Source organism: Musca domestica, unplaced genomic scaffold (assembly GCF_030504385.1).
Source record: "Musca domestica strain aabys unplaced genomic scaffold, Musca_domestica.polishedcontigs.V.1.1 141, whole genome shotgun sequence".
Lineage (NCBI taxonomy): Eukaryota > Metazoa > Arthropoda > Insecta > Diptera > Muscidae > Musca > Musca domestica.
This window is the reverse complement of record NW_026712194.1, coordinates 1,430,835-1,457,056: the sequence shown is the minus strand read 5'-3', so window position 1 is coordinate 1,457,056 and position 26,222 is coordinate 1,430,835. Positions and strand designations below refer to the sequence as shown.

At 39.5% G+C, this 26,222-nt stretch overlaps 1 protein-coding gene across 1 annotated transcript; it reads left to right on the top strand.

Annotated features, from left to right (window-relative positions):
* The first annotated feature begins 3,459 nt into the window (after positions 1 to 3,459).
* On the top strand, positions 3,460 to 25,801 carry LOC131801161 (neuropeptide-like 1). The gene is given in 7 exon segments (XM_059119320.1): positions 3,460 to 3,595; positions 3,849 to 4,152; positions 18,657 to 18,770; positions 18,989 to 19,147; positions 19,149 to 19,659; positions 19,873 to 20,204; positions 24,601 to 25,801. Coding segments are annotated over 6 exon segments (1,536 nt in total). The 5' UTR covers positions 3,460 to 3,595; positions 3,849 to 4,050; the 3' UTR covers positions 24,919 to 25,801.
* The last annotated feature ends 421 nt before the right edge of the window (positions 25,802 to 26,222 follow it).

Here is a 26,222-nt window from a genome sequence, read left to right as displayed (position 1 = left end):
TCAACTGCAGCTTTAAGTGGCATAGGAGCACCCTGGCTTATGTGCATCTATTCTTCTCATCAGACGTAGTGCTATGAAATTGTGGGTGACAGAGTATAATGCTCGAGTGGAAATACAGAACAGCGATGTCGTCGCACTCGCTGAATATCAAGCAGCTAGCTCGTGTTAATTGTAACGCAGAACATGTTAATTTGGTTTTGAAAAACGACAAAGCCGAGTTCTGTTGAACGATTTCAGACAATAGAAACGGCGGACGTCGTTCGCTTTACACTGTCATTGGGAAATCAAACCGGTTTTTTCAAATACAAACAGAATATTCATAAATGATGAACAAACATCAGGCGTTGATGCATTCATTTCTGTAAGGGTATGACATAATCAGCAAAGTATCTGTAGTATCTGTATACATTCATACATCGGTTAAAAAATATATGAGTTATTGCAGGTTCTCCGGACAACAGCAAACTGTACATACTTACGTACGTATAATAAAAGTATGATTGTAATAGACTCGGAAAAATCATCCGTTGCGTTTCGAAATTGACGATTGACATAGGGCAGCAGCTGAATATTATGGTAGCAACTTTGTTGTTGAAGTACGGTGTGGTACAGCGTTGTATTCATTTGGCTGTTACAGTCGGTTGAGATTTTGAAATTGTACAAACTACCGAGATTTAGCTGGACACATGGTATCATTTATACAAGGCAGCTGCAAGTGCGGACTTTTTCTGTGGAACTACATAATGGAACCCAGCAAAAACTTGGAAGCCCTATGAACCGAATAACCCATTAAAATGTCTTGTTAAAAACTGGTTTCTGCCTCGCCAGAAGGTTGAAAATAACGGCTAACAAAAACATAAAAGATACAAAGCGAAGAAACTTAAATTTGTCACTAATCGAATTCGAGACTCGAGACGTAGAAAAAGAAAAGAATATACGATATTTTGTTGATGTTTGGTTGAGGGAACGTTGATTCTAAAATAAAACAAATTCTTTTTTCTGTAAATTCGTACTAAATGGTATTAATGCGGAAAGTGACAAATATTACGCAAAAATACTAAGTCCACATCCCAGATATTAAACGATCAGCTACTGCAAATATGTTTGCGTTTTACATTTCAGGCAACCCACCATAAGGAGTGGAGAGGAGCAAGTAACTACACAATACGATGTAAGTTGTGACTTCGATCCCAAACAGCAAATATGATTTTTTGACACATTCGGAAAAAAGTTCAGAAAAGGGAAAAATCTAAACGTTACTTGCTATTTTGATATTGAATCGATTTCGAGACAACAACTCCATCTTTAGGTAAGACGTATTTCAGGCCGTAGGCAGAATTTCAAAATAACTCAGTTGAGATAGAATATTACACATTTTCAGCTCTAGTCTGTATTTGCTTGCTATGACATGTCAATGTTAAAGTACGGACATAGGATGCCTTTGTGTCTAAATGTACTTGATAAAGTTGATCTTTTAAAACCCATGTAGAACTCCGGCTTGGGAATACAACCGAAGATATCAGTTCAGATATATCCGAAAACTCGGAGTGATTTAGATAGGCGAGAGTGTTGAAAAAACGTCATTGCAGGAGAACGTTTTGGTATAGCACTATATAATTGAACCTCCCGATGTTTGTGATTAGGTATTCCGAATTCTTTATGGATTTTCAACAAATTACCAGAAAATTTGCAGTTAGATCCCATGCCATAAGGATTTCATAACATCCATGCGATGGGGCGCAAAGGGGGCCGGGCCCGCTGATGTTGGTATTGTATAGAAACATACGTCTTTGTTTGGAGTTTTCCAACATTTTTATATTTTCCGTTTCATTGATTTAAAGAGCCTTTAGAGTGTATGTCTATGCGTGTGTGTGTGTGTGTGTAGTATCGTCGTCAGAGTATGTTTGCAACACTCATTCATTTATCCTAGAGGGACCTTCTAAGCGCCCAAATACAACTACCGATACATAAATTATGTATTCATGTGTTTATATATTTGTGTATGCGCGTTCCAGCTACCCAGACACGTTGAAGCTAAATGAATGAGTTTGTGCAGGTGTTCGAACATAAAATTGTATCGGTATTTCATCAATGCAAACGGTGATGCGGCCTGCTCAGCAAGGATGAATGACTGACATCCTGGGTACTTCGCAAATGTCGCGGATGCTGGCGAGAACAAGAATGCTCCTCCATTGAGACTTGTCGATTGAGGGTACGTAGTAGCGGAGCGGTAGTAAAGCATCAAATGTAAAGTGCTTTTGTAGAGATGTGGTTGTGCCTATAGCGCATGTCATGCCAAACATATGCCGCACAAATCAAATCGCTCTTAGGGGGATTGTAAAGAGAAACGTATAGGATTTCCGTCTGGCGTTTTGAGAAGCGTCGAATTCTGGGAATGTGATTCTCTTTATGATTATATTTAACGAACTCATTGCAGCCTCCTGGGCGTTCAACAGGATACTGTCCATGTACGCGAATATGACAAGTCCCTACCGCTATTGGAAAAGGAAAGCGAGCCGTTAGGCGTTACCAATATTTTGAAGTCCGTTGCACATGGTTGAATGGAAGGAAATTAAGTCAAAATCGACACAACACGCTTATTGGATTCGCTTTGTTGTCGCTTTCTGCCTTTATATATATTTCATTGTTCCAAACATAACTAGCGCAGTACAATCAGTTGTAAATGTAAGAGGCTTGTCTTAAAAATCCTGTGTAGATTTGTAGGTAAATTTACATCAAATAGGAAAGTAAATGTACCTTTGGGTTGGTGAATTTCGACCGGTTTGGTCCATGGTTCTATGGATTTCTTAAATTTAATAATTTATGCACCACATGATGATATGTTGGTAAATTTACATCAGAAAGGAATGTAAATATAACTTTTGGTTGGTGAAATTCGATCGATTTTGTCCCCGGTACTATGGTGAAGTTGTTTATTCCGTTTTGGCGCGGAGCGTAGAAAACTCTCTTGAATGTGAAAAATACTAAAACGACCTGGTGATTCCGGCTTAAACAAATCACTTTTCGAACAATTGGACTCGATATATATTCCCTTGCATGTGGCGGCCATCCACTGTGGGTTTTTTTTTGGTTCATCGGCACATCGTTAAGGATATCCATTACACTGTGTCATGTGAACTGTGGCGCGTGTGACGTCATTTTGGCACACACAGAATCACATCCTTGCACACACACTGCTAGTTTGAAGCGAAGGCGGTGTCACTGTGTTCCAGCAACAGTTCACCGTGTATTTTTTGCAGGCCATTGCGCTGTTATCCGTTTGTAAACAAAATCCGGAATCGAGCAAGTGAAACCGAAAAAGCTCCGATGTACTTTCCCAAGAGAGGCAAAGCTCCTCAAATATCGACGCAGCACAGCAGCTGGCATCACCAACTCCTTCCTCTTCAAGTCCTTTTGCTTTTCGCAGCATGTAAAAGAGAGTCACGACTATAAAAGGACCGTTGTCCTGAAGCGAGCATTTAGTATTAATAACGACTTTGCTGCCATAGCAGTGGAGAACGAGGAAGAGACGACTTGTTGAAATTTCCTATTTCGCTCTGGTGATAACATTTGCACCTCAAAAGCAAACTAAATTGTGAGTTAAAACTTTGAGTGTATCTGTGTGTGTGTATACATATTGGTGTCAGTTAGTCCGTTCGTGAAGCAAAAGCAGCAAAAAGTGGTTGTAGTTGTTGCTCGGCCAGCATCTTTGCCTGTTGGTATTCATGCTGGATGGAGTCAATTGATGACCCGCTCCTGTGCCTCGTAACCACATCTTCTTTCTTTTTCTTGATAAGAATAGATCTGAATTAAATGGTGCTAAAAGTAAATATTTCCATTTAATTTAGTGATAAAGCTGCTCATTGTGCAAAGCGACAGTTTAGTTTCCGAACCAACGGGACAATCCATCATCGCCCATCTTCCACAACATCACTTTGCAACCCCATAAAGAGACCGAGGCCAAACCGAGGGGTTCTTGCAATCGGATTTGAAGAGGAATTGGCAACAACACCAACTGCACCAGTGCCACCATCAACCAAACATCAATTAATGTCTGCAATGCAGCAGCTAATGGAACAAAGGAAGCTACTCCAACAACATCCCTTGGCCGACATCAAATTATGGCTTTTGTTTGGTTTGCTTTTGAACGTGGTAAGTACCGCCGGGGCCAATTAAACTTTTGTAAACAGTTTCTCCACAAAGAATAGATATAAGCGATAAATTTACTTGCTCGTTTAAAAGTCGGTGCCCAGCGACGATTAGATGATTGCGCAATCGGTATTGGCGTGTATTTGACCCCTGCTCGATGACTTAGATCTGATTTCGATTGAGATAAAATAGATTCTGATAAGAAAATTAGGTTCGAAGAAGACAATTAACTGAAGTTGCAATACCAACAATAGCTTCCTAAAAACTTTTTTTGTTGGCAATAAAAAATATTATAAAAATTGCAAACGGCACCCGATCTAAAGGTAGCAACTATCTCTTTTTTCATAAGGAACAGGAAACGAGCTTGAATTCTTAAATGAAGATATGCACAACCAAATGGTTTCGACCAAACAATAGTCAAGCTGAAGATATTAAGAGATGATATACAGTAACTGTTTTATCTACCAGAAATTTAAGGGAAGTAATAATATAGTTACTGCGAAAGCATCCCATTTAGAAAAACTTAAGGTCGCGTAGCCGTGCTTGGACACGTCCTAGATGCATCATTTGGGAGTAAATTGCGTATCTTCAACCTTTTGGGATCCAGAAAATTAAGTATACTTTTAATTCCAGAACATTTTAGTGCTCGTCCTTTCAGTTAAATATTCTGCAACTCGGATCCGTTTTCGTAGAAAGAATTGTATTAACAGGACAATAATACCAACATCAATACTCAATAAATCAGAGATTCTATGCTAAAACAGAGTAATTCCTACCACTTGTTATTTAAATAAAGTAAAATAAAAAAATATATTTAAAAAAAACACTGAAACGGTCAAGTAGGAAATGAAATTTTAAAAGATTCTACACTCATGTTTTTAAATAAATTTTACAATTTGTGAAGAGCTCATTAGATATTACGGATATTTGTCAACTGTTATTTTACAACTCGTTGGTCACCATATTAAAAACTAACACATCCGTTATTAGTTACTTTCTCTGTAACAATTTCCGCAAATTGCTGGAAATCGTATGTTAATACCGAAAAAAAACTACAAAAGAGAGAGAGATTCGACAGAATAATGTTGACAGTTATTTTACTGAAATTATAACTTTATTTTTTTTTTGTTTTTCCTGATGTCTGACGATTTTGCATTTCGGGTGATGTATTTCAGTGCAAGCTATTTGAAAACACTTAAAGTTGTAAAATCGTTGAACCACAAAGTCTCCGAATAGGAAATTAATTTCCTGGCTCATTTTCTTGTTTGTTTTTAATGAAATACATAATTTTGGTGTGAAGTAACACTTACCTACTCTCTTTTCTGCTGCCCAGTTAAACGAATATCGATATTCAGCTATGCAAAATAAAATTACACACTTGTCAACACTTTTCTAACTCTTTCTCCTTGGCATTTGCCCATAAAACAATTCAAACGACACTTACCGAACCGACGACTTTAACGACAAAGTTAATTTCCGAGCTAAGATCAACATTGAAATACGAACGCACGACCACAGAGATTAACCCCAAATGAGAGAGCAACTCTCATCAAAACACACGCACGCACAAAATGTCAACAGCACAAACAAGGAAGAAAGGGAACAACAAGAGTGCAATCACATTGCAAAGTAAAAAAGAAAACACATTTTTTGTCGATTTTTCATTCACATAACTTGGATTGCATTTATATTCAAGTGGGAATTATTGAAAATCAATGTTCCTCATCTTTTTTCCAAACATTTCAATCGTATACACACTTAAATTGAAAATTTTCCAAAAATGAACACCACACGCAACCGAGCGCCGAAAAAACAGAATGACAACTGAAGAGGACGAATTGGGAGGACCAGTGTAGCCAACTTTACAATCGATGAAAATAATCGCCAAAATTAAACATTTCCATAATGAGAATAGTGCTGTAACATTCTGCTATTTTGTTAACCACTGGCGTGTATTTGACCCCTGCTCGATGACTTAGATCTGATTTCGATTGAGATAAAATAGAATCTGATAAGAAAATTAGATTCGAGGAAGACAATTAACTGAAGTTCCAATACCAACAATAGCTTCGTAAAAACTTTTTTTGTTGGCAATAAAAAATATTATAAAAATTGCAAACGGCACCCGATCTAAAGGTAGCAACTATCTCTTTTTTCATAGGGAACAGGAAACCAGCATGAATTCTTAAATGAAGATATGCACAACCAAATGGTTTCGACCGAACAATAGTGAAGCTGAATATATTAAGAGATGATATACAGTAACTGTTTTATCTACTACACAATACTAACTAATATGAAAAAGTCCTTAAATGTCCAAATGATAATACACCATTTAATTATTTGCCATGACACCCAGAAATGTAAGGGAAGTAATAATATAGTTACTGCGAAAGCATCCCATTTAGAAAAACTTAAGGTCGCGTAGCCGTTCTTGGACACGTCCTAGATGCATCATTTGGGAAAAAATTGCGTATCTTCAACCTTTTGGGATCCAGAAAATTAAGTATACTTTTAATTCCAGAACATTTTAGTGCTCGTCCTTTCAGTTAAATATTCTGCAACTCGGATCCGTTTTCGTAGAAAGAATTGTATTAACAGGACAATAATACCAACATCAATACTCAATAAATCAGAGATTCTATGCTAAAACAGAGTAATTCCTACCACTTGTTATTTAAATAAGGTAAAATAAAAATATAGGTATATTAAAAAAAAAAACACTGAAACGGTCAAGTAGGAAATGAAATTTTAAAAGATTCTACACTCATGTTTTTAAATCAATTTTACAATTTGTGAAGAGCTCATTAGATTTTACGGATATTTGTCAACTGTTATTTTACAACTCGTAGGTCACCATATTAAAAACTAACACATCCGTTATTAATTGCTTTCTCTGTAACGATTTCCGCAAATTGCTGGAAATCGTATGTTAATACCGAAAAAAAAACTACAAAAGAGAGAGAGAGAGAGATTCGACAGAATAATGTTGACAGTTATTTTACTGAAATTATAACTTTATTTTTTTTTTGTTTTTCCTGATGTCTGACGATTTTGCATTTCGGGTGATGTATTTCAGTGCAAGGTATTTGAAAACACTTAAAGTTGTAAAATCGTTGAACCACAAAGTCTCCGAATAGGAAATTAATTTCCTGGCTCATTTTCTTGTTTGTTTTTAATGAAATACATAATTTTGGTGTGAAGTAACACTTACCTACTCTCTCTTCTGCTGCCCAGTTAAACGAATATCGATATTCAGCTATACAAAATAAAATTACACACTTGTCAACACTTTTCTAACTCTTTCTCCTTGGCATTTGCCCATAGAACAATTCAAACCACACTTACCGAACCGACGACTTTAACGACAAAGTTAATTTCCGAGCTAAGATCAACATTGAAATACGAACGCACGACCACAGAGATTAACCCCAAATGAGAGAGCAACTCTCATCAAAACACACGCACGCACAAAATGTCAACAGCACAAACAAGGAAGAAAGGAAACAACAATAGTACAATCACATTGCAAAGTAAAAAAGAAAACACATTTTTTGTCGATTTTTCATTCACATAACTTGGATTGCATTTATATTCAAGTGGGAATTATTGAAAATCAATGTTCCTCATCTTTTTTCCAAACATTTCAATCGTATACACACTTAAATTGAAAATTTTCCAAAAATGAACACCACACGCAACCGAGCGCCAAAAAAAACAGAATGACAACTGAAGAGGACGAATTGGGAGGACCAGTGTAGCCAACTTTACAATCGATGAAAATAATCGCCAAAATATGCCCTCCGTGGTTAACAAAATATCGAAATATATATATATATATATATATATATATATATATATTTCGATATTTCGTAAACCAAAATCGTCTGCTCGGTAAGTGTCGTTAGATATGTCGTTTCGATATTTCGTAAACCAAATTCGTCTGCTCGGTAAGTGTCGTTAGAATACCGTCGTGGCCAAATGTGTGTGCACGAATTTATTTACCATAACTGCAGAATCGAGTTCTGACTACGTCGTCAGTTTCAACTAGGTGGCTGTATATATATATATATATATATATATATATATATATATATATATATATATATGTATATATATATATATATATATATATATATATATATATATATATATATATATATATATATATATATACACATATATATATATATGTAGGTATATATATATATATATATATATATACAGCCACCTAGTTGAAACTGACGACGTAGTCAGAACTCGATTCTGCAGTTATGGTAAATAAATTCGTGCACACACATTTGGCCACGACGGTATTCTAACGACACTTACCGAGCAGACGATTTTGACGACATAAAGTAAATTTATCAAATGCTAAAAATCATCGTTGGATTCCAAACGCACGAAATATCTACGCAATATATATATATATATATATATATATATATATATATATATATATATATATATATATATATATATATATATATATATATACAGCCACCTAGTTGAAACTGACGACGTAGTCAGAACTCGATTCTGCAGTTATGGTAAATAAATTCGTGCACACACATTTGGCCACGACGGTATTCTAACGACACTTACCGAGCAGACGATTTTGACGACATAAAGTAAATTTATCAAATGCTAAAAATCATCGTTGGATTCCAAACGCACGAAATATCTACGCAATGGCAACATTCTGAACACAAAAACAGGTTAACACGAACTGAGAACAGATTAACTCTCATCAAAACTCGCGCACACGCAAAATAATGTCAACTACACACTATTGTAAAGTAAAAAAGAAAACATCATTTTCCGATGATTTTCCATTCACATACCTTCGATTGCATTAATACCCAAGTGGAAATTATTGAAAACAAAGCCTCCCATCTTTTTCCTGAACATTTTAATTGAATACGCACTTAAGGTGTAAATGTGTCAACAACAAACTACACTCCGACGAATTAGGATAGACAGGGTAGTCAACTTTAAAATCGACGAAAATTAAACAATTTTCTAAGGTGCGTCGTGCGTTCCCATTTCAATATGTTGCTAACCGCCAAGGACAAATGTTAGCAGCAGTGTCACTGCTATGGACTCGATTCGAAATATATGTGTTATATTCGGAGATACTTTCACAATGCGCCGTACGTAATTCATATCTTAGCTAGACTCCTTCGAAATAAAGGCGGAAACCAGATAACTCTTGTGAAACGTTTACATCTTTAATGAGTAAATCGTTCGGAGCCGATGAGGACACAATCTCATTGGCACCTACATGATTTGGCATGAATCGCTATTCCGTTTGGATTGTTTTGTTCGCATTGTACATGACATTATCGTCGTTACCATCATCGACTTATACGCAGCGTGAATAGTTGACTTAGTTTCCGTTCTCACAGACAGGAAAATGAAAAGAAGAAACATTTCATGGGACCAATGGCATAGCGGAAGTCTGGAAAACTGTTATATTCCAATAACATTATGAAGACACAACGATTCCTATCCCATGTTTAGGAGTGGTCTGCTTATATTTTCTACAATGCCACACCAGAAGTGTGATTCTCTAATTAATTTTTTGAGTTACGGTAGCCTTGAAACCCAAAATATTGATACACAAATAAATTAAGGTTGACAACATTATTATCTATCGGTAGGTCTTAGCGACTACTTTAATTTTATCGCTAACTCAACGATAAATTTCGTTAATTACGGACAGGCCCAATTAAATATAGCTTTTGTATCTTTTCGTATGGTGCGAAATAAATGGTTTATTCCACTGGCAGTAGAAGGCCCACAAAGGTACACTCCACCCGACCGAACGATATAATTAATCATTGATATTATATTTAAATTAGGGTGGTAGACGAAGCCTTAGGTTGCTCTGAGAAGCCATAGACTTGGGGAAGATTGCCTAATTACCTAAAGAATTTAAAATATATATTGAATTTGAGCAAGACACGAAGAAGACTATAATTCAATAATGTCAGAATCTGAGTTCCAGTTTAGCATCCTTGCAAATCGTTGATTTTCCATTCATGCATTATAGGGTAAGTTATAGAATGGAGTATAAAAATCAAATGTCGTCTATAAACATGCACACGTCCACATTATAGAACTGACTAATCCCAAACTGAATACATTTTTAACAAGTTAAAAAGCCTCCACCATTGAGAACGAATTTGGAAATTTTCAAAAAATAAAATCCTTAAAAAAATTCTGTTAAAATTTTAAAAATACCGAATATAGCCGTTGTATTGGGGTCTATACGACGTGGACCTACATAGGCATTGTTTGGCATAAGCCATTACCATATTCAAATTCGAAACTTGAAATAAACGGTGAATAATGTAGCTAAAATCATCAAAATATCGTATGTAGGGAGGTACCGTTATATCAGAGCTGTGCGAAGACCTGGCATAGACAATTTTCTGTCACAGACTGTAGTTCCCATTACGAACTCTAAATACGTAATTTGAAACAATTCCGGTGAATGATGTCGCTAAAAGCATTAAAATACCGAATATCGGGAGGTACCGTTATATGGGGCTATATGAAAACGTGGACCTACATGGCCCATTTACGAACTTTACCTGCCTACTGGAAAAATAAACACGTGCCCAAAATTTTAGCCTTCTTTCTCAATCCGTTCGTTGTTGGGTCTGACATGAGTATTTCGAGGAGTTACAAACGGAATGGCAAAGTTAATATACCCTCCATAGTATGGTGGAGGGTATAAAAACCAGATCGTGTGTTTTTTTTGCGAAATATCGATGAATGAAAAAATATTTTGTATATTTCTCTTGAAAAAGTAAACTCAAAAAGATAAGTCACTATGCGAAGCGACTCGCTTTTGCTTAAACACACGTATTTTCACTGCCAATTGAACACTTTCCAATCAGAAATAAGTGAAGGTCGAAAGAAGCAAGAATATATTTCAGTAAATCGTATAAGTGCCTATTCGTCTGCGCTTGTTATACAGTACGTTTTTTCGTATTCCTGAATTATTTTTAAAGAGGCGCGAGGCAAACTGCTTTTCAGGTTTTATACGTGCAATCTTAAGTCTTCCTGTAGGATTATCCAAAAAACCATTCACTATATTTGACAGCGCGAGCGTGAGTGCCAGCAAGGATTCAAAAATGGCTGTACGATTACATCATATAATTACAGTTAGTAATAACTAACCGATGTAAGGCATTTTCCAAAACTCGGTAAATTAAAAATTCCCGTGAATATATTTGCCCTGATGCTGCCCAGACCAGAGGCGGCGCTGACGACACATGTGCAAACGTGGTTGTTAATCTTTTAAAATTCCTGTGCTATGCTGATGATAAATATTTCATTTTTAAATATGAGACTTTCGAAGACGATGCCAGGCATGTGGCTTTGAGAAAATTCTGATAATCATAATAACATATTATGGCAATTTGGTATATATACACATGCCTTCGTGTATATGTACGCATATGCAAATTAGTACAGGGGTGCTCGAAGTGCACATGGATCTGTCATTATGGCAATACCCACACAAAATACCTTTTGTAGAGCGGGTCGTGCTCATACTTTACGGGGCGTGGTACGATTCGGATACAGTCTACTTCGCAGTGTGATCACGTCTATAAAACAAGATATGAAAGGATCCCAATCGGAAGATGATGACATATGTATGCCTCCTCTCTTAAGTAGGATACTAAAATGAGATGAAGGTATATTTTCCAAATCTGATTTGCACACTGCAACACATAATCGGCGTATGTTGTCTGGCAAAGTGAACGGCCGCCGCAGCAGTGGTGGGGGGATGCATTGGTGTGATAATACTTTAAACACTTTTATGGACAAATGGGAGCCATTTGGAATCACTTATGTCATCGCCATGCGCCTTTAATCAATTAATAATTCTATTAAATTTTCATGACGCATCAATCGGTTCCCATGGCAATCGTGTTTGGACCAAGTCACTGAGAACAAATATGATAATATGAAGCTACGCATACATACATAAACCGAATCTATTGTTCAAATGAGGCAAAGGCACAGGCAGCAGAAGCAACAGCGTGAGCAACAAATTCTGAAGGAAAAAAGGAATTCGGTTGTTGTTTTTACGGCATTCTTTATTAGTGCTGAGACTGCCGAGCTGCTGATAACCCAGCCACCCCAACTCAGGCTAACAATTGTCGAATGCCTAACCACACGACTCTGTGAGCCATCAATTACTTTTTTTATTTTTGGGAAGGAAGTCTACTTCTTGCTCTTCCTGGTCTTAATGAAAAGCATTCCCGCAACGATAACACAGGTTGCCGCTGTGGTTGTTTTTTGCGTACCGAGAAATCAAGGTCCGCAAATACTGGCTGTTGCCTGTTAGGTTAGTTGGCATGGGAGCACAACATTTTTGGAATACATAATAATTTATCTTAGCTAGATGCCGGTGTTGCTGGCAAGCGCTTTCCGTAGGCTGGTAGTGGGTATCGATCGAAACGCGCTCTCGGAGTGTGTGTGTGTGTGTTTGTGTGTGTGTCCATCCAATGACGAGCGTATGTTGGTTTGCAAATGTTTACTCAAAAAAGGCAACAGTGGCTTTTATTATTGTTATTATTATCATTATTGTTGATATTTGTTTGTATAGGACATACACCAATACATACCCAAATATGCTGTGTATCTGTGCCTGTACATGTACATGTTTGAATGTATGTACCCGTCCACTCCTGTTCATACCTAAGTATGCGAATGTGTTCGCTCGCTTTTGTGTGTGCGACTGAATGACTGAATACATACACAATGCATGCGTTCGTGTGTGAAGATTGATTCGAACATAGCTTTGCTTGGCATCGAGCTATTGTTTCGTGGCTAAGCGAAACGACTTAGACCAAATAGAGGCGGCCAACCATGCCCGTTCGGTTATTTCAAAGTTCTTTAGTCAGCAGACAGTTGTTCGAATGGGATGTCATCTTGTATTGGTCTTTGTTGGATTCATAGGCTTTGGCGGCGATGTGTGTGCCCACGCAAGAAATATGTGCTTGTGTATGGCTTCGTGGAAAGAGGAATAGCTGAGAGTGGGACTAGTGACAGGTCATCGTGGTAGAGGAGGAAATGATTTCCCGAATACATACATACGTACCCCCCATTTGCGACACTCGCTGGCAGAGTCAAACACATCACTTACTTTTTTGGTACTAGGGATGGATATCTGTTACGTCTGCTGTTCCAATTTGTAGAGATTCCATTGCATTGCAGAACCAACACCTCACAGCACAAGCAAATTAAATTGTGAAATAGAAGAAATCAACTATCGTCGAGGGAAAACATGAGTTGACAATCATTTTGTTGTTATTGTTACAATAATACGCAATAGTTTTAAGCTCTTCATTGGAATGCGTCGTATTCCTTGGTTGTTGTTGATAAAGGCCTCAATAAAGGACATTCATTTGGCTTGGCATCTCGTGACGCACGAACGCACACATCTGCTAGTAACTGGCTGTCAAATTGCTGCATATGTATGTATTGGTGTGTGGAGTCTGTCACAAACACTCAGTTTCGCTCCCAACGAAAGAGGGCATTGCGTCAGTAGTTAGTCCTGCGATCACAACGATTTTGCCATCCAAACCGAAACCAATGTGTTCTGAGTGGGTGACCTAAAGGTCATCCCTACATTGACCCACTTCTATGGCATTACATTACTTTAAGCAAATCATCCGTGAAATACAGGTGCTTGCGTGGACTCAGCAGCATTCGCTCCAGGTAGGAGGAGACATGCATTTTTATGTGAATTTTTATTGCCCCCCGCAACCAATTAACTGCTCTGGGGAGTGGGGTGTCGTTTTCCTCAACTTTGGCGTGCGAGGGTATTCGAGCTAGTTTGGCGAGCACAGCCGTCATTGGTGCCATTGCAAATGATGACTGAATTGTAAAGCGATTGCGGCGATTAGCGATTGACGAGTAACTGATTAACATTCAAAATGCGAATCAATGCCGATTGTCGCTGACAACAATTTGTGATCTAAGCTCGGAATATCTCTTCTTTTTTAACTCTGCAGTGCTGCGCTTTTAAGCGAAGATTGATAGAATACCATCCCGGCGTTCGTTCCTATTTAAGACACAGAAATGTCGGTGCTCGGAAATCCTGTCATATTCATTTTTGCTGGGGATGGTGATTGAGTTTGAAACATTTAAATGAAACTATTTTGCCCTGGTTTCTTTCAATATCCGGGGTACATTAACGAATCTGCTCTTCGAACTCAATAAAGCAAAATCGAACTGCCTGGCGTTCTCTTGTGCTCAAGACGACCGTTCTCTTTGCGACCGCAACCCATGCCTCTACTCCGTTTGCACTGAAAGATGCTGTTGTCGTTCCCTAAGCCAAATAATGCCCTCGGAATCAAATTGTGAAGTATTTATAGCTTAGCATGGCACAAAGCAAACAAAATAACTGTTGGTGCGTATTGGTATGGAAACTTTATTCTGGGTTCTTTGTGTAGAGGAATGTGCCCAACTAGGAGTACAGACGGCAAATACATACATACATCCAATGACAAGGTGTTTCCCTTTCGAACTGAAGATCCCTGCGGCTTTTCAATCCCACGCTGCAGCCAAAGAACAAATGTTGGTGGTGTGGGAAAAATAAAATAAAAACTTTCCAAATTTAAACAAAAAACTTTGGTTTTGATGTCGTTGCCAAAGGTGTCGTTGCGGTTAAGGTGTAGGGTAATGACACCATATTTAAGTAGTTTCACCCACTGACTTCGAATTGAGTCAATAGCTAAACGATTGACCTGACGGCTGTCGTTGGATGTGATTTACCTGTTCGCAACAGGTAAATACACAACATGTATTGTTTGCGAACGAGTTTCAGAACAAATGAAAAAACAAGTCCCGTTATCTCATTTCGGTATTGTTTCATACTTGTATCAGATACATAACGAAACGATTGCAAACGTTTGATATAGTTTATTATCGAACGCTGGTTCGACCAGCCTCGTAATTGTCGACCGCACTGGATTGAAAGCAGAAGGTTGTCACGTTTAGGCATGCACATCTGTTTCCTATACCTAGGACTACTGTAACATTTAAATGGCAAAGCGGAACCCAATTTGGAGATAATGAGCGGCATACATAATTGTGTTTCGTTATAAGTCGCCAGTCACAATCATCAGAAATCATGACCTGTCCTATTTATCCGACAAAATCAACTGCGATTCTCCTGCTCCTGGGAGGGAGTATGGAGGAGCATCTCCATACTTTCTCCACATCGATTAGCATCTGAGGTCAAAGAGACGTATTCGTTCTTTTTTTTTAATATAAACCATTTAATTGAGCTCTTGAGCCCTCCTTATTCAAATATGTGCTTTGGCTTTGTTGATTCACTCTCGACACGTCCAAATACAAAGGCACCCACGTACACCGCCGCATGTATGCGTTGTGTGTGAACCCGTGAAGCAACGCGAATCATACGCAGGCACAAACCGTTATACCTCGCTCTTCTTGGGGAGATTGACATTGGCAGAAAGTGTTGTTGTAGCCACGCCAATGGAATGCTGTTTACTCTACGGCACATGTTATCAATTTACATATGTGTCGCAGATCGGCACACTCACAAAGAAGGATTTTTATACCCTTCACCACTCATAGTATGGAGGGTATATTAAGTTCGTCATTCCGTATGTAACTCATCGAAATAATAATGTTAGACCCTGCAAGTATATATATTCTTGATCAGCGTAAAACTCTACGTCGACTTAGCCCTGTCCGTCCGTCCGCTAATCGCGATAGAGTCAAAACCAATTAAAATGGCAAGCTGAAACTTTGCACAGGTCATTCTATTGTCTGCAAACAGGTCAAGTTCGAAGATGGGCTATATCGGTCAACGATATCATATAGCACCAGATAACGGTATCCCCGATATTCAATATTTTGATGATTTTTTTGGAATTGTTTGAAAATCCACGCAGAGAGTTCCTTCTGAGAACTTTTCCCCCCGGGAGAGTATTGTTTACATAGTTCCACAATATCGTATTGCCCCCATATAACGGTACTTCCCTATGTTCCGTACATTGATGATTTAAGCGGCATTATTCAAATTTCATAGTTAAAGTTTCTAATGGATACTACAGCCTGTGACAGATATAACCTCCCTATATAACGGTACCTCCCTATATTCGGTTTTTTTTGACGATTTTAGCTACATTATTCGACGGATTTTTTTTTAAGTTTCGTATTTGAATATTGTAATGGCCTATGACAAATGTTGCCTATTCTGGTCCACGTCTTCGTAGAGAACCCATCCTCCTATATTTGGGATTTTTAAGATTTTAGAAGATTTTTAAAGATTTTTTTTTTTAAATTCCAAATGCTTTCCAAATGTTGGAGGGTATTCAAAATTTGAACCGGCCGAACTTACTGCTTTTCTACTTGTCACTCGCGGTGATTTTGAATTGCACACCTTCCGGGTCAGACCGAATTACTAGGGATTATGCCTGGATTCAGATTAGGCAGATGTCAGAATTGGATTACTGTATATTAGTGGCCTACTGGCATGTGTATGGTCGGTATCGTTCTCGAACACTGTGTCCCTCGGTGAGGCGCTATCTCCTAAACGTTTCCGAAATGCCCATCACATAGGACTGTTGCATATCGCACCATTATCCGTTTAATCTAATTGGAGTTCTCCCAGTTTTCTTACCATCCACTTTGGTGGGCCAGAAGCGTTGGGAGCGTGAAGGAGTTTTTGCCTTCGAAAAGTAAAAGTATTTCTGGCAAGAAATATGTGTACAAAGAAACGACGACAAGAATATCACATTTTTCGTAGTTTGGGCCTTGGCAGAAGGGTGGGTGGCAGCAGGGGGGAGGGGGCTGTTCGGGTAGCGATGTGGCAGTAACTATTCCATTACGAAAGCATCGCCCACGTAGTCAGTCTTGGGACAAATTGAATGTGTGTTTGACTGGAATATTAAATTTTCTTCTGAAAACATTATCACCCTCAAGTGTAGCAGAGCCGACAGGCGTATGAGTGAGCAAGTGGTTAAACGAAGGGCTGGTTACACATCCGCACCCACGGCTCGTTTTGGAAGTCTCAGCTAAGTTGTATTGTTAAGCGACAATACAGTCATTTATTTCACCCCTAACATCGCCGCCAGCAGCATCGTTGAAGCCATTGATGGACGGCAGGACAGCACACAATTATTAAAGAGAAGGAAAACATTGCTGACGTCGGTTGGTCTGTCGGTCGCTCCCTCATGTTGGTCTTTTTGTTAGCCATATTTGCTTAATAAGTGCAAAACGACAATTCGCATCATTTTAATATGGGCCGGCGTAATGTCTCAATTTGCGGGGACGCGTCGCGGAATGCCAATGGCTCATTTGCATTTTCCCGGGACAGGAAAGGCGGAAAGGCCGAGTAACAGCACTAGGCGTCCGGAGGAGCCGTAATCAGCTCTCGTTTATGCATGCCCATGCAATTTGTTAAATATGTTTTATTGACAAAGTACAACGCAAACTTTGCTATGACCATTGGCACCGGGTCGGGTAGGAGGCCAAACTACGATTCGCTTTAACCAGCCGAATGCGTGCGGGGACAATGGCAGCAAACACTTAATCCGACCCAAGGTGAACTTTGAACTTCTGTATTGGCAGTGTTGGCCAAAAAGTAGGCTATTTATTTGGGCTTAGCGTGGGCCATCAACAAAGACGTTGTTAAAAGGTGGAGGACTTTGAAAAGCCCATCCCAGCGCGTTACCCTTCACTTGGTAAGTGCTATGCAAGGTCTTTTGGCTGTCACGGAGCCAAAAAGCTTGTCGAGGCATCAAAGGGGACAGGGTTCTTTGCTAGAAATCGAACTGTGTCCTCGAAACATTGCAGAGAACACATATACGTACAAATCGATTGTCGTTTTCCGGCATGGACCAGAATCGAAAAAAGTGTCACACACACCCTTCCCTTTCTTGCGTGCGGCTATTTTAGAACGATTTTTATAGAAAATGCAGTGTTTCGATATTTAAATATTTGTAACTTTTTGAAATAGAATCGAATCTATGGTTGCTACTCATTCGAATGCCAACCAATAAATTAAAAACGTTACAGCAAATAGCCGAATGGGAACCCAATTTGAAGCATGTACGCTCACGGACATGTCGAGCACACACATTTGTCTTTCCATGCTGGGGGAAATCCACCGCAGCTCCTGGGCAAATGAGTTCTACCCTCATGCCCATGACGTGGGGGCTCTGTTTTAGAAAATATTCTTCATTTGTTTTGCTCAGCGCGATAGCCAAGAGCAGCAAAATCCTGCGGTGCCTACATTCGAACTCTGCCCTTGACTTCTGGAATACATCAGCTTTCAGAACGGCATGTGGTTGTTGGTGCGTCGTGTGCGTCACTGTATTGCACGGAACATTCAAGTGTCCTCAGACCGAGCAGTGATCGGTGTGTGTTGTGTTTTTCTGTCCATCTCCTCTGTGAATTACTAATTTCGCTTCCTCTCATTTCACTTTACTTTCGATTCATTTCAGGCCCATTATCCGCGTGCTGTTAAGGCTACCGACGACGTGGCCAATGTTTCACCGTGTGAACTGGAATCGATAATAAATCAATTGGTGAATCCTTCGCCCCAATACCAAATGCAGGTGAGTAATTTCGTAAGCGCCCAGAAACAAAATCACTAATGGAGCCTGCGTCGAACAAAATCGGAGGCGTTCGGAGCGAAGGAAAAAGACATTGTTGTCGACGAGACAGTTGTGGCTCGGCGACAGGGAAGTCTTGCCGAATCGTCGAGTTTCGACAAGCTATTTGCCGAAAAGCCCATTGGTGGTTGCATTGTAACTCTGTTGTGTCTCTCATTTAGGTGTCCTCCCTGCGGAATCAGCTGCGCAACATTTTAAGGGAACGACAACTCGATGAAGGGGAAGAGCAGAGCATCAACAACAACGAGTTGGATTATTTGGAAGAGGACAAGCGTTCTGTGGCTGCATTGGCTGCTCAGGGACTATTAAATTTGAACTGGCTCCCCGAAACGAAGTTTAGCCACGTTGGCTAAGAATGGACAACTGCCCACACCCGACCCGGAAATAGTACCCGACGAAGAGCAACGTTCGGAGGATAAACGTTACATCGGCTCTTTGGCCCGTTCGGGTCAAATGTTGGGCTATGGTAAGCGTAACATCGGCACATTGGCTCGAGACTTTCAATTGCCCAATGGCAAACGCAATTTGGCAACAATGGCCCGTCTTGGGCTATTGGGCCGCAATGAACCTAAGCGCAACATGGCTGCAGTGGCCCGATACAATTCGCAGCGCATGTACAACAATGCTAACAACGCCGCGGAGAAACGCAATATAGGCGCTTTGAAGGCCTCCCCCGTTCACGGCGTCCAGCAGAAACGAGGCGAAGACGAGGCCCCTGTTTATTTGCCCGCCAGCTTCGACTACGTCGACCCCTTGGCTTACTATTGGAATTATGGCACCTATGCCGACATGGACTGGGGCGATTTCGGAAGGGCCCAAAAAAGGTTTCTCGGTAAGTATCCCTAACACCTCGAGTTGCCGTTGGTAAGCGTGTATATATACATAATGTGCATACATCTATATACATGCGTACATGTACATATATACTTCTTCTATGTACATAAACATGTAACACATAGCGTAAGCGCGTAAGTTTTCTTCCTGTATAATAATCATGCGCCAACTATTGTTGTATATTGTGTAATTATATAATCAAACAACAAAGACACTTCCAAGGACCCGGAACTGTTCGGCATCGAGAATGCCAATTTCCTGCAAACGTTGGACTCCAAGGAGGCGGCAGTCGGTCGAACCGGAACGGAGACTGCTGAAAGTATCGACATGGATTCCGAGTCTGGTGCCGAGCCCATACCCCTAACTGCTGCCGAGTCTGAGGACAGCGATGCCTACGAGACTCCCAGTAAACGACATATCGGAGCGGTCTATCGCTCCGGATTCCTGCCATCCTATAGAGCATTGCGCAGCCCCATGGGTTCCGGAAGCGGCGGCGCTGTAGGTGGAGGCCGTTTTAGTCGTTCTGGACGTGCCAGGCAATTTGTATGAGTAAATGGCGGTGATTTGTGTGCTATCCTTTTCTTCTTCCTCTACTTCTTCTACTTGCTATCGAATTGTTCCTATCTCCATAGAAAACTCACACTGACACACACCACACACCTTTGAAAGCTTTATTTGCTAGTTGGCCAGTTAAAAAATGTAAAGTACCAGCATCGTGATAGAGTCGGGTCGAAACGCGAAACTGCACTTTCACCACCTGCGGACCGCATGCCCGTGGGATAAAGTTTTGAAAAACTGAGGTACAATCGATTATGGTTACAGCGAACAAAGCTCATTGTGGACCGGGTTAACTACATGGCAATCTGCAGCAGCACGTTCCATCGCTAATGACACTAATGACGATTCTGCTAACGACCAGTCCAAGTCGATTCCTCAACCCCCACTGCATTTGGACCGGGTCCGGGCATTGTTCACACGGCCGTGTTCGATTGTACCGTGCACGGTACGAACGCATGCAATCGCAATGGACAACCCGCAGATGTATTCCATCCCTGACCGTCGACTCTATCACACGATGCGACTGTAGACGCATGAACTTGTTCCATGACTACTTTTAGGCTGTTCCTTAAATGCCTTAAGCGTAGCATATTTCTAGGTTGAATTCATGGATGTATGTACTCGATAACAAGCATGACAAAACAAACACTCGACACAAACACTCTCAGGTTTCCGCATCGTTCTCCGTATGTAGCTCATGCCTCGCCCTTTCCACACCGCCACACCACACCACACCTCACCTCCCTCACCTAAACCCGCATCGTTGTATTTCAAAAAATTACTTGTGTGTCGACCCCGACATAAGAAAAAAGCCTGAGTGGATCTGTCGGAGATCTGTCTGTCAGCAGGGATGTAAATTGACTGGTAGTGCGTATGACGAACGCAAGGATTCTCAAAGTTATGAGTTGTCACAAACTTGTTTCAGCCTAGCCTAGAAGGTTATTTTAGTGTATGTATATGTGTGTGTCTGTGTGTGATTAAATGAGGGCACATTTCGAATAGGATATGTGTGATAAATGTGCTGCACAATAAGCTTGTTCAAGCCACAAACAACAATATACAAAACAAATGAAGTATGCTACAACGAAGGGCCAGGATAGAGAAAATTTAGTTCGAAAGAAAGTTTCTCCGGCTGAGAATGAATTTGAAAATTGTATGAAATACCTCGAGACCCTCATTTTTTACACACACCCACACACTTCTGTTGCGGCTGTCGCCAGTCACGGCGTATGCCAGCCCTTCCTTTTGTCCCTTTGTGAGAGTGGGAGTGGACCGACACGTTTAATGCAAAGTCCAATAAAGCTACACGAAGTTTGAAGAAAATCGGATTTGAAATTTGATGGTTGTTGTTGGTATTCAAAGATTGGCTTTTTTGTTGCTACTAGTAAAAGCGATCCAATACAGGAACGTAAGCAGGCCCTGCATCCATTAAGCAATGGTTATTCTTCAGCATCATTTTGACATCCATTTCGGGGCGCGAAGCCGGTCCGATATTGTCCAATCTCGCGCGTGACCTTAGCCTAAATAAGGTTGATGTGAGAAATATGTATAATGTTTTCCCTAAATGTTGACTTTTTGTATGCGAGGTAATTGAATAATTGTTCCGAAAGAACTACTTCCATGAAAGATTGGACTTGCTCTAATGTAGGCAAGATTGGACATTCATTTCACATCACATCGAGAAGTAATATTTTATTAATATATTACGATGCATCGGACACTCCCCACAAATATTAGTTCGAGAGTTATCGTACGCCCCAGCAAGTCGGCTAGCCAGTCAGTCATTCAGCTGAGGGTATAAAAGTTCTTCCTTCTTCGCCGTCCCTACGCCCTTCCAAGTCGTCCGACAATCTGCTTCCTCATTTAAATTGTATGTGAGCACGTGCGTGTGTGTACTCCTATTTGTCGCTGCTCTTTTGGGATGTTAACAATTGTTGTTTCCGCTGCGTAGATTATTTGCTTTCGCTTCTGTCTTCTAACGAACTTCCTTGGTTCGATTCGACAATGGTGTTTAAGACAGAATTGCTTTGTTGTCTTTTCGAATGACGAACATGATTGCATCATCATGAGGACCTTATTTGCCGGTCCTCCTGTTCGTCTGTGGCATCGGCCTAAGCTGTTCGATTGTTCTTTAATCGAATTTCCGCTTGGCCCTTTCCAAATTTCCCACCAAGCATGTTTGAGTTTTAGCCTACCCCATGTCGGCTTGATGTGCTTTGTCTCAGCTGTTGGCTGGAATATCGATTTGTCAAGTATTTGTCAAGTGTCCCCGCTGCACGGAAGACCCGAGCCTGCACTCCATATAAATACCAACCAACTGTGAACTGGGCGTTTTCTTGACGGCTTCCAGCATAGAAGTTGCAATAAACACGAAAGTACCCTGTAGGCGTTAGGCTTCAGACTCAACTTGTCCAAACTTGGAGAAATTCAATTCATTTTTGTTGCAAACTTTTGCCACTGCCATTGCCTGGGGCATAAGAGCTGTAATGGTTTTCGTTGCCTTGTCTTCCTATTCCTATTTTCCGTTGTAGTTTTTGTTGCTTAGATGCTTTCTTTTTACCGCTCGGAATTATTGTTTTGTTTTACTTGAAAAATGTGTAATAATTTGTTTAGACAAAGTTGAACACGTAATTTGTGCATGTATGTGTGTATGTATACGTCGGTGTGTAGTAGCAGTTTGTTTGGTTGGGGGGCTCAAGAATGTTTGCCGCAGAAGTAAAATTGAAATAAGCCGATTCATCAGGTAATTATGTGAAAGTCGACGAGCTGAATGAACTATTGTGGACATTCGAATTGAGGGGAGTTCACAGCAACAGCAATTTCAAATCCAAATTGCAACTACAAATATCGCCATCGAGTGTCTCCGAAATCGAGCTGAATAATAATAGGTACGATTGTTGTATTTATGGAGAAGGGTGTACTCAGTGCATTTCCGCTCTTTTTTTACTGGTTACAAACTATCGAGTAAAAAAGACAAACATGATAATAGCCATGCTTATGTATTTGAGATGCATTTTAAGAGAGTGAGAATGTACACATGACTATTAGGTCTATACAATAAACTTCCCATCACAAATTACTCAGTAAATTGTACTCTCTCTCTCTCTCGAGCGAATTTCGCAAAATGTTTGCGTTACACTTTTATGCTGTTGAGAAACCCAAAATAAATTGTTGTACTACAAAGTTGAGTGTTTTTGTTTTTTTTTTTTATCTGAAAAGTAATTTAATTATTTACCTGGTATTAGCATGCCTTTGCGTAGATGTACTCGACACCGAAAACACATTTTATCGTTTTTCAAGAACTTTACTTTAGGCTTTAAATTTCAAATATCCTACAATTCATGATATGTTTAACATTTAGCTTCAGTATTTTCACTAATGCCTCTGGAACAACATTGACAACATCTGCTGATGCGAATTTTATCGAAGATGAGCGGTGAGAGCATTCCTTTGTCAATATTTTCATTAGTCTATGATGCTACTGGATAATTCTTGTTGGATTAATTCTTCCAGTAGGATCTTGCAAACCCTCAGTAATTCAACTTTCGAAATTGGTCTCTTTACTCGCTCCCGTTTACCGGTGTTCGACAACCACGAAAAATATTAGAAAATATTGGGTTTGTCGCATCCAACTATTATCGAAATGTGATTTGTCACGATGCCATGTCGTGACGCTTACCGCCATCTATTGCTTCAGTTGTTTGGTTTATTCTCTCATTTACATGGCGGGTGTGCGTCTCTGCTATGCCAGCGTAAAAAAGTTCGCTTTATTGTGAATGTGTAGATCAGCTAATCACTTCCAACTAAGTATCGACATCCCAGCAAAGAGAATTGGATCGTCGTGCCATGCCTTCGTAGTGAGATTGGAAAGTAAAGAAATGTAAACTCACGTAGCTGGAAAGCGTACGATTGACAATGGGGAAATTTCATTTCAGTTCGTTGGCTTCATGGAGGTGAGCTCTGCTTTTGAGAGCAGCTTTTGTATTCACTCGAGAGCAGGCCTCTGTTTGTAGTGCTGGCAGATTGAGGTGTAGTACCAATGTTGTAGTTGTATTTGTGAACACACAATGCTATGTACGAGGTAGCTTATATTCATAATAACGAAGTACGGGCGTAGAGACGAGCGGAAACACGATCCAATACTGAGACTATAATGTGTGTGCAATGACTGTGTATGTATGTATGTATGTATGGATACGATATGTAATTAGACCATTATTTGTGTAAGCGTTTATTTGGACTGTGCTGTATATTTATCTTCTCACATTTTTCGTTATATGCATGATGAAGAACTTAGCAATGCCAATTAATTAACATTCTCCCCATTGTTTTCAATGCCTGTTCGCTGGGCCATCTCTGCTTCGGGTATGCCATGTCAAAGGTCGAGTACTACCCCCCACCAGAGCGACTGCGTCAACCCATCGCAGCCGTTTGTAAACGCTGCTTCTTCCCCTACCGGCCGATGGTGAACTGGGGTGCCGCCGGAATGCGTGGTCGCTGGCCCCTGTACATGCAGTCCATGGAACACCATAGAAGCATCTCTACCAATGACCTACCTTCCGCATATTACCCTCGCAACCTCCGACGCCAGGCAGCTGTGTCTGCGCCCTTCCATTCCTGGGGTACGCCACCACGTATAACGGCCATGAATCGCCGCAGTTTTCGACGCAATGATCTCAACAACCTAACACGATACTAGAAACATGAACAAAAGTAAAAATATTAAAAAAATATATATATTAAAAAAAAACATATATACATATAAATATGTACACATATACAATTAAATTAATTAAACAAACAAATTATTGAGTTGCAGAACAAGTCGCAAACAAATTGAGACACGGAACAATTAAGAAGAATTATATCAACATTTATTCATATCTTAATTAAATACTGATTAATAATAACATATCTGGACAATAATATCACATATATATTTATATACAATATAAGTATACACAAACACACACATACACACACCTACTATACAAGTACATATATATATACATAGAGTAGAAAGGAAAGGAAGCCAACCGTTGGCACGAATTATGTTTCCCTTCAAACGGACTTTGGGGGACATTAGAATAGATTCATTAGGATTTGAGCGGAATACCAGAATGTCGGACACAAGCGACCTGCCTGCTTGGCAGGACCATTGATCAGGATCACGCTATGCATGCATTTTGTAGCCGATTGTTTTCCTGCCCGATGTTCTGAGTGTTTTATCCTTTCCACAATGTTGGAAGGTTTCCCAAGGTCCTGACGGAAAACCAAAGCTAAATAAAACTTATTAATATGACAATAAAATGTTGCAAATGCAATTTCGCTGAAAATTCCTATAAAAAACCAAAAATATATATACATATATATAATTAACATTAACAAATCATTACAATTTAAAAAAAAAAAAATCAAATTTATTTACTATATTGTGTGTATTGCATATTTTAAATTATTAATTACAAAAAAAAAAAGAAAAGAACAAAGAAGGAATTCCGAATAAAACATATTAGGTACTGCTTAGTAACAGAGACAATAATTTTTAAACATTACCATGGATGTTAGAAAATAAACAAAAATGTGCAAGGACAATAAATTGCCGATGAATACGGGTCTTACTGAAAGAAAACATACACCTCACCTATCCTTATGTTGGCCCTGGTGACTTTCTGTAAACCGTTTAAGCGAAAAGGAAAATAATGACAATTCCTCAAAATAATAACAAATATAATATTTCATCTCGTTGTTTCACAATTGACAATTTTACAAACACATATACAAATAGAAAAAAAAAATATATATGCCTACATAGTTAACCTATTTTATGATCCAAACAAACATCACAAACACTCCCAACTATGTAACTAATTTATAACAAACTTACTGCAATTATCATTATTACTATTGTCTTTATTATAAAAAATATATATATATATATATCTATTTATGTTTATACACATAGACAGAAATAACACAAGTCAATGAAATCTACTTGAATTG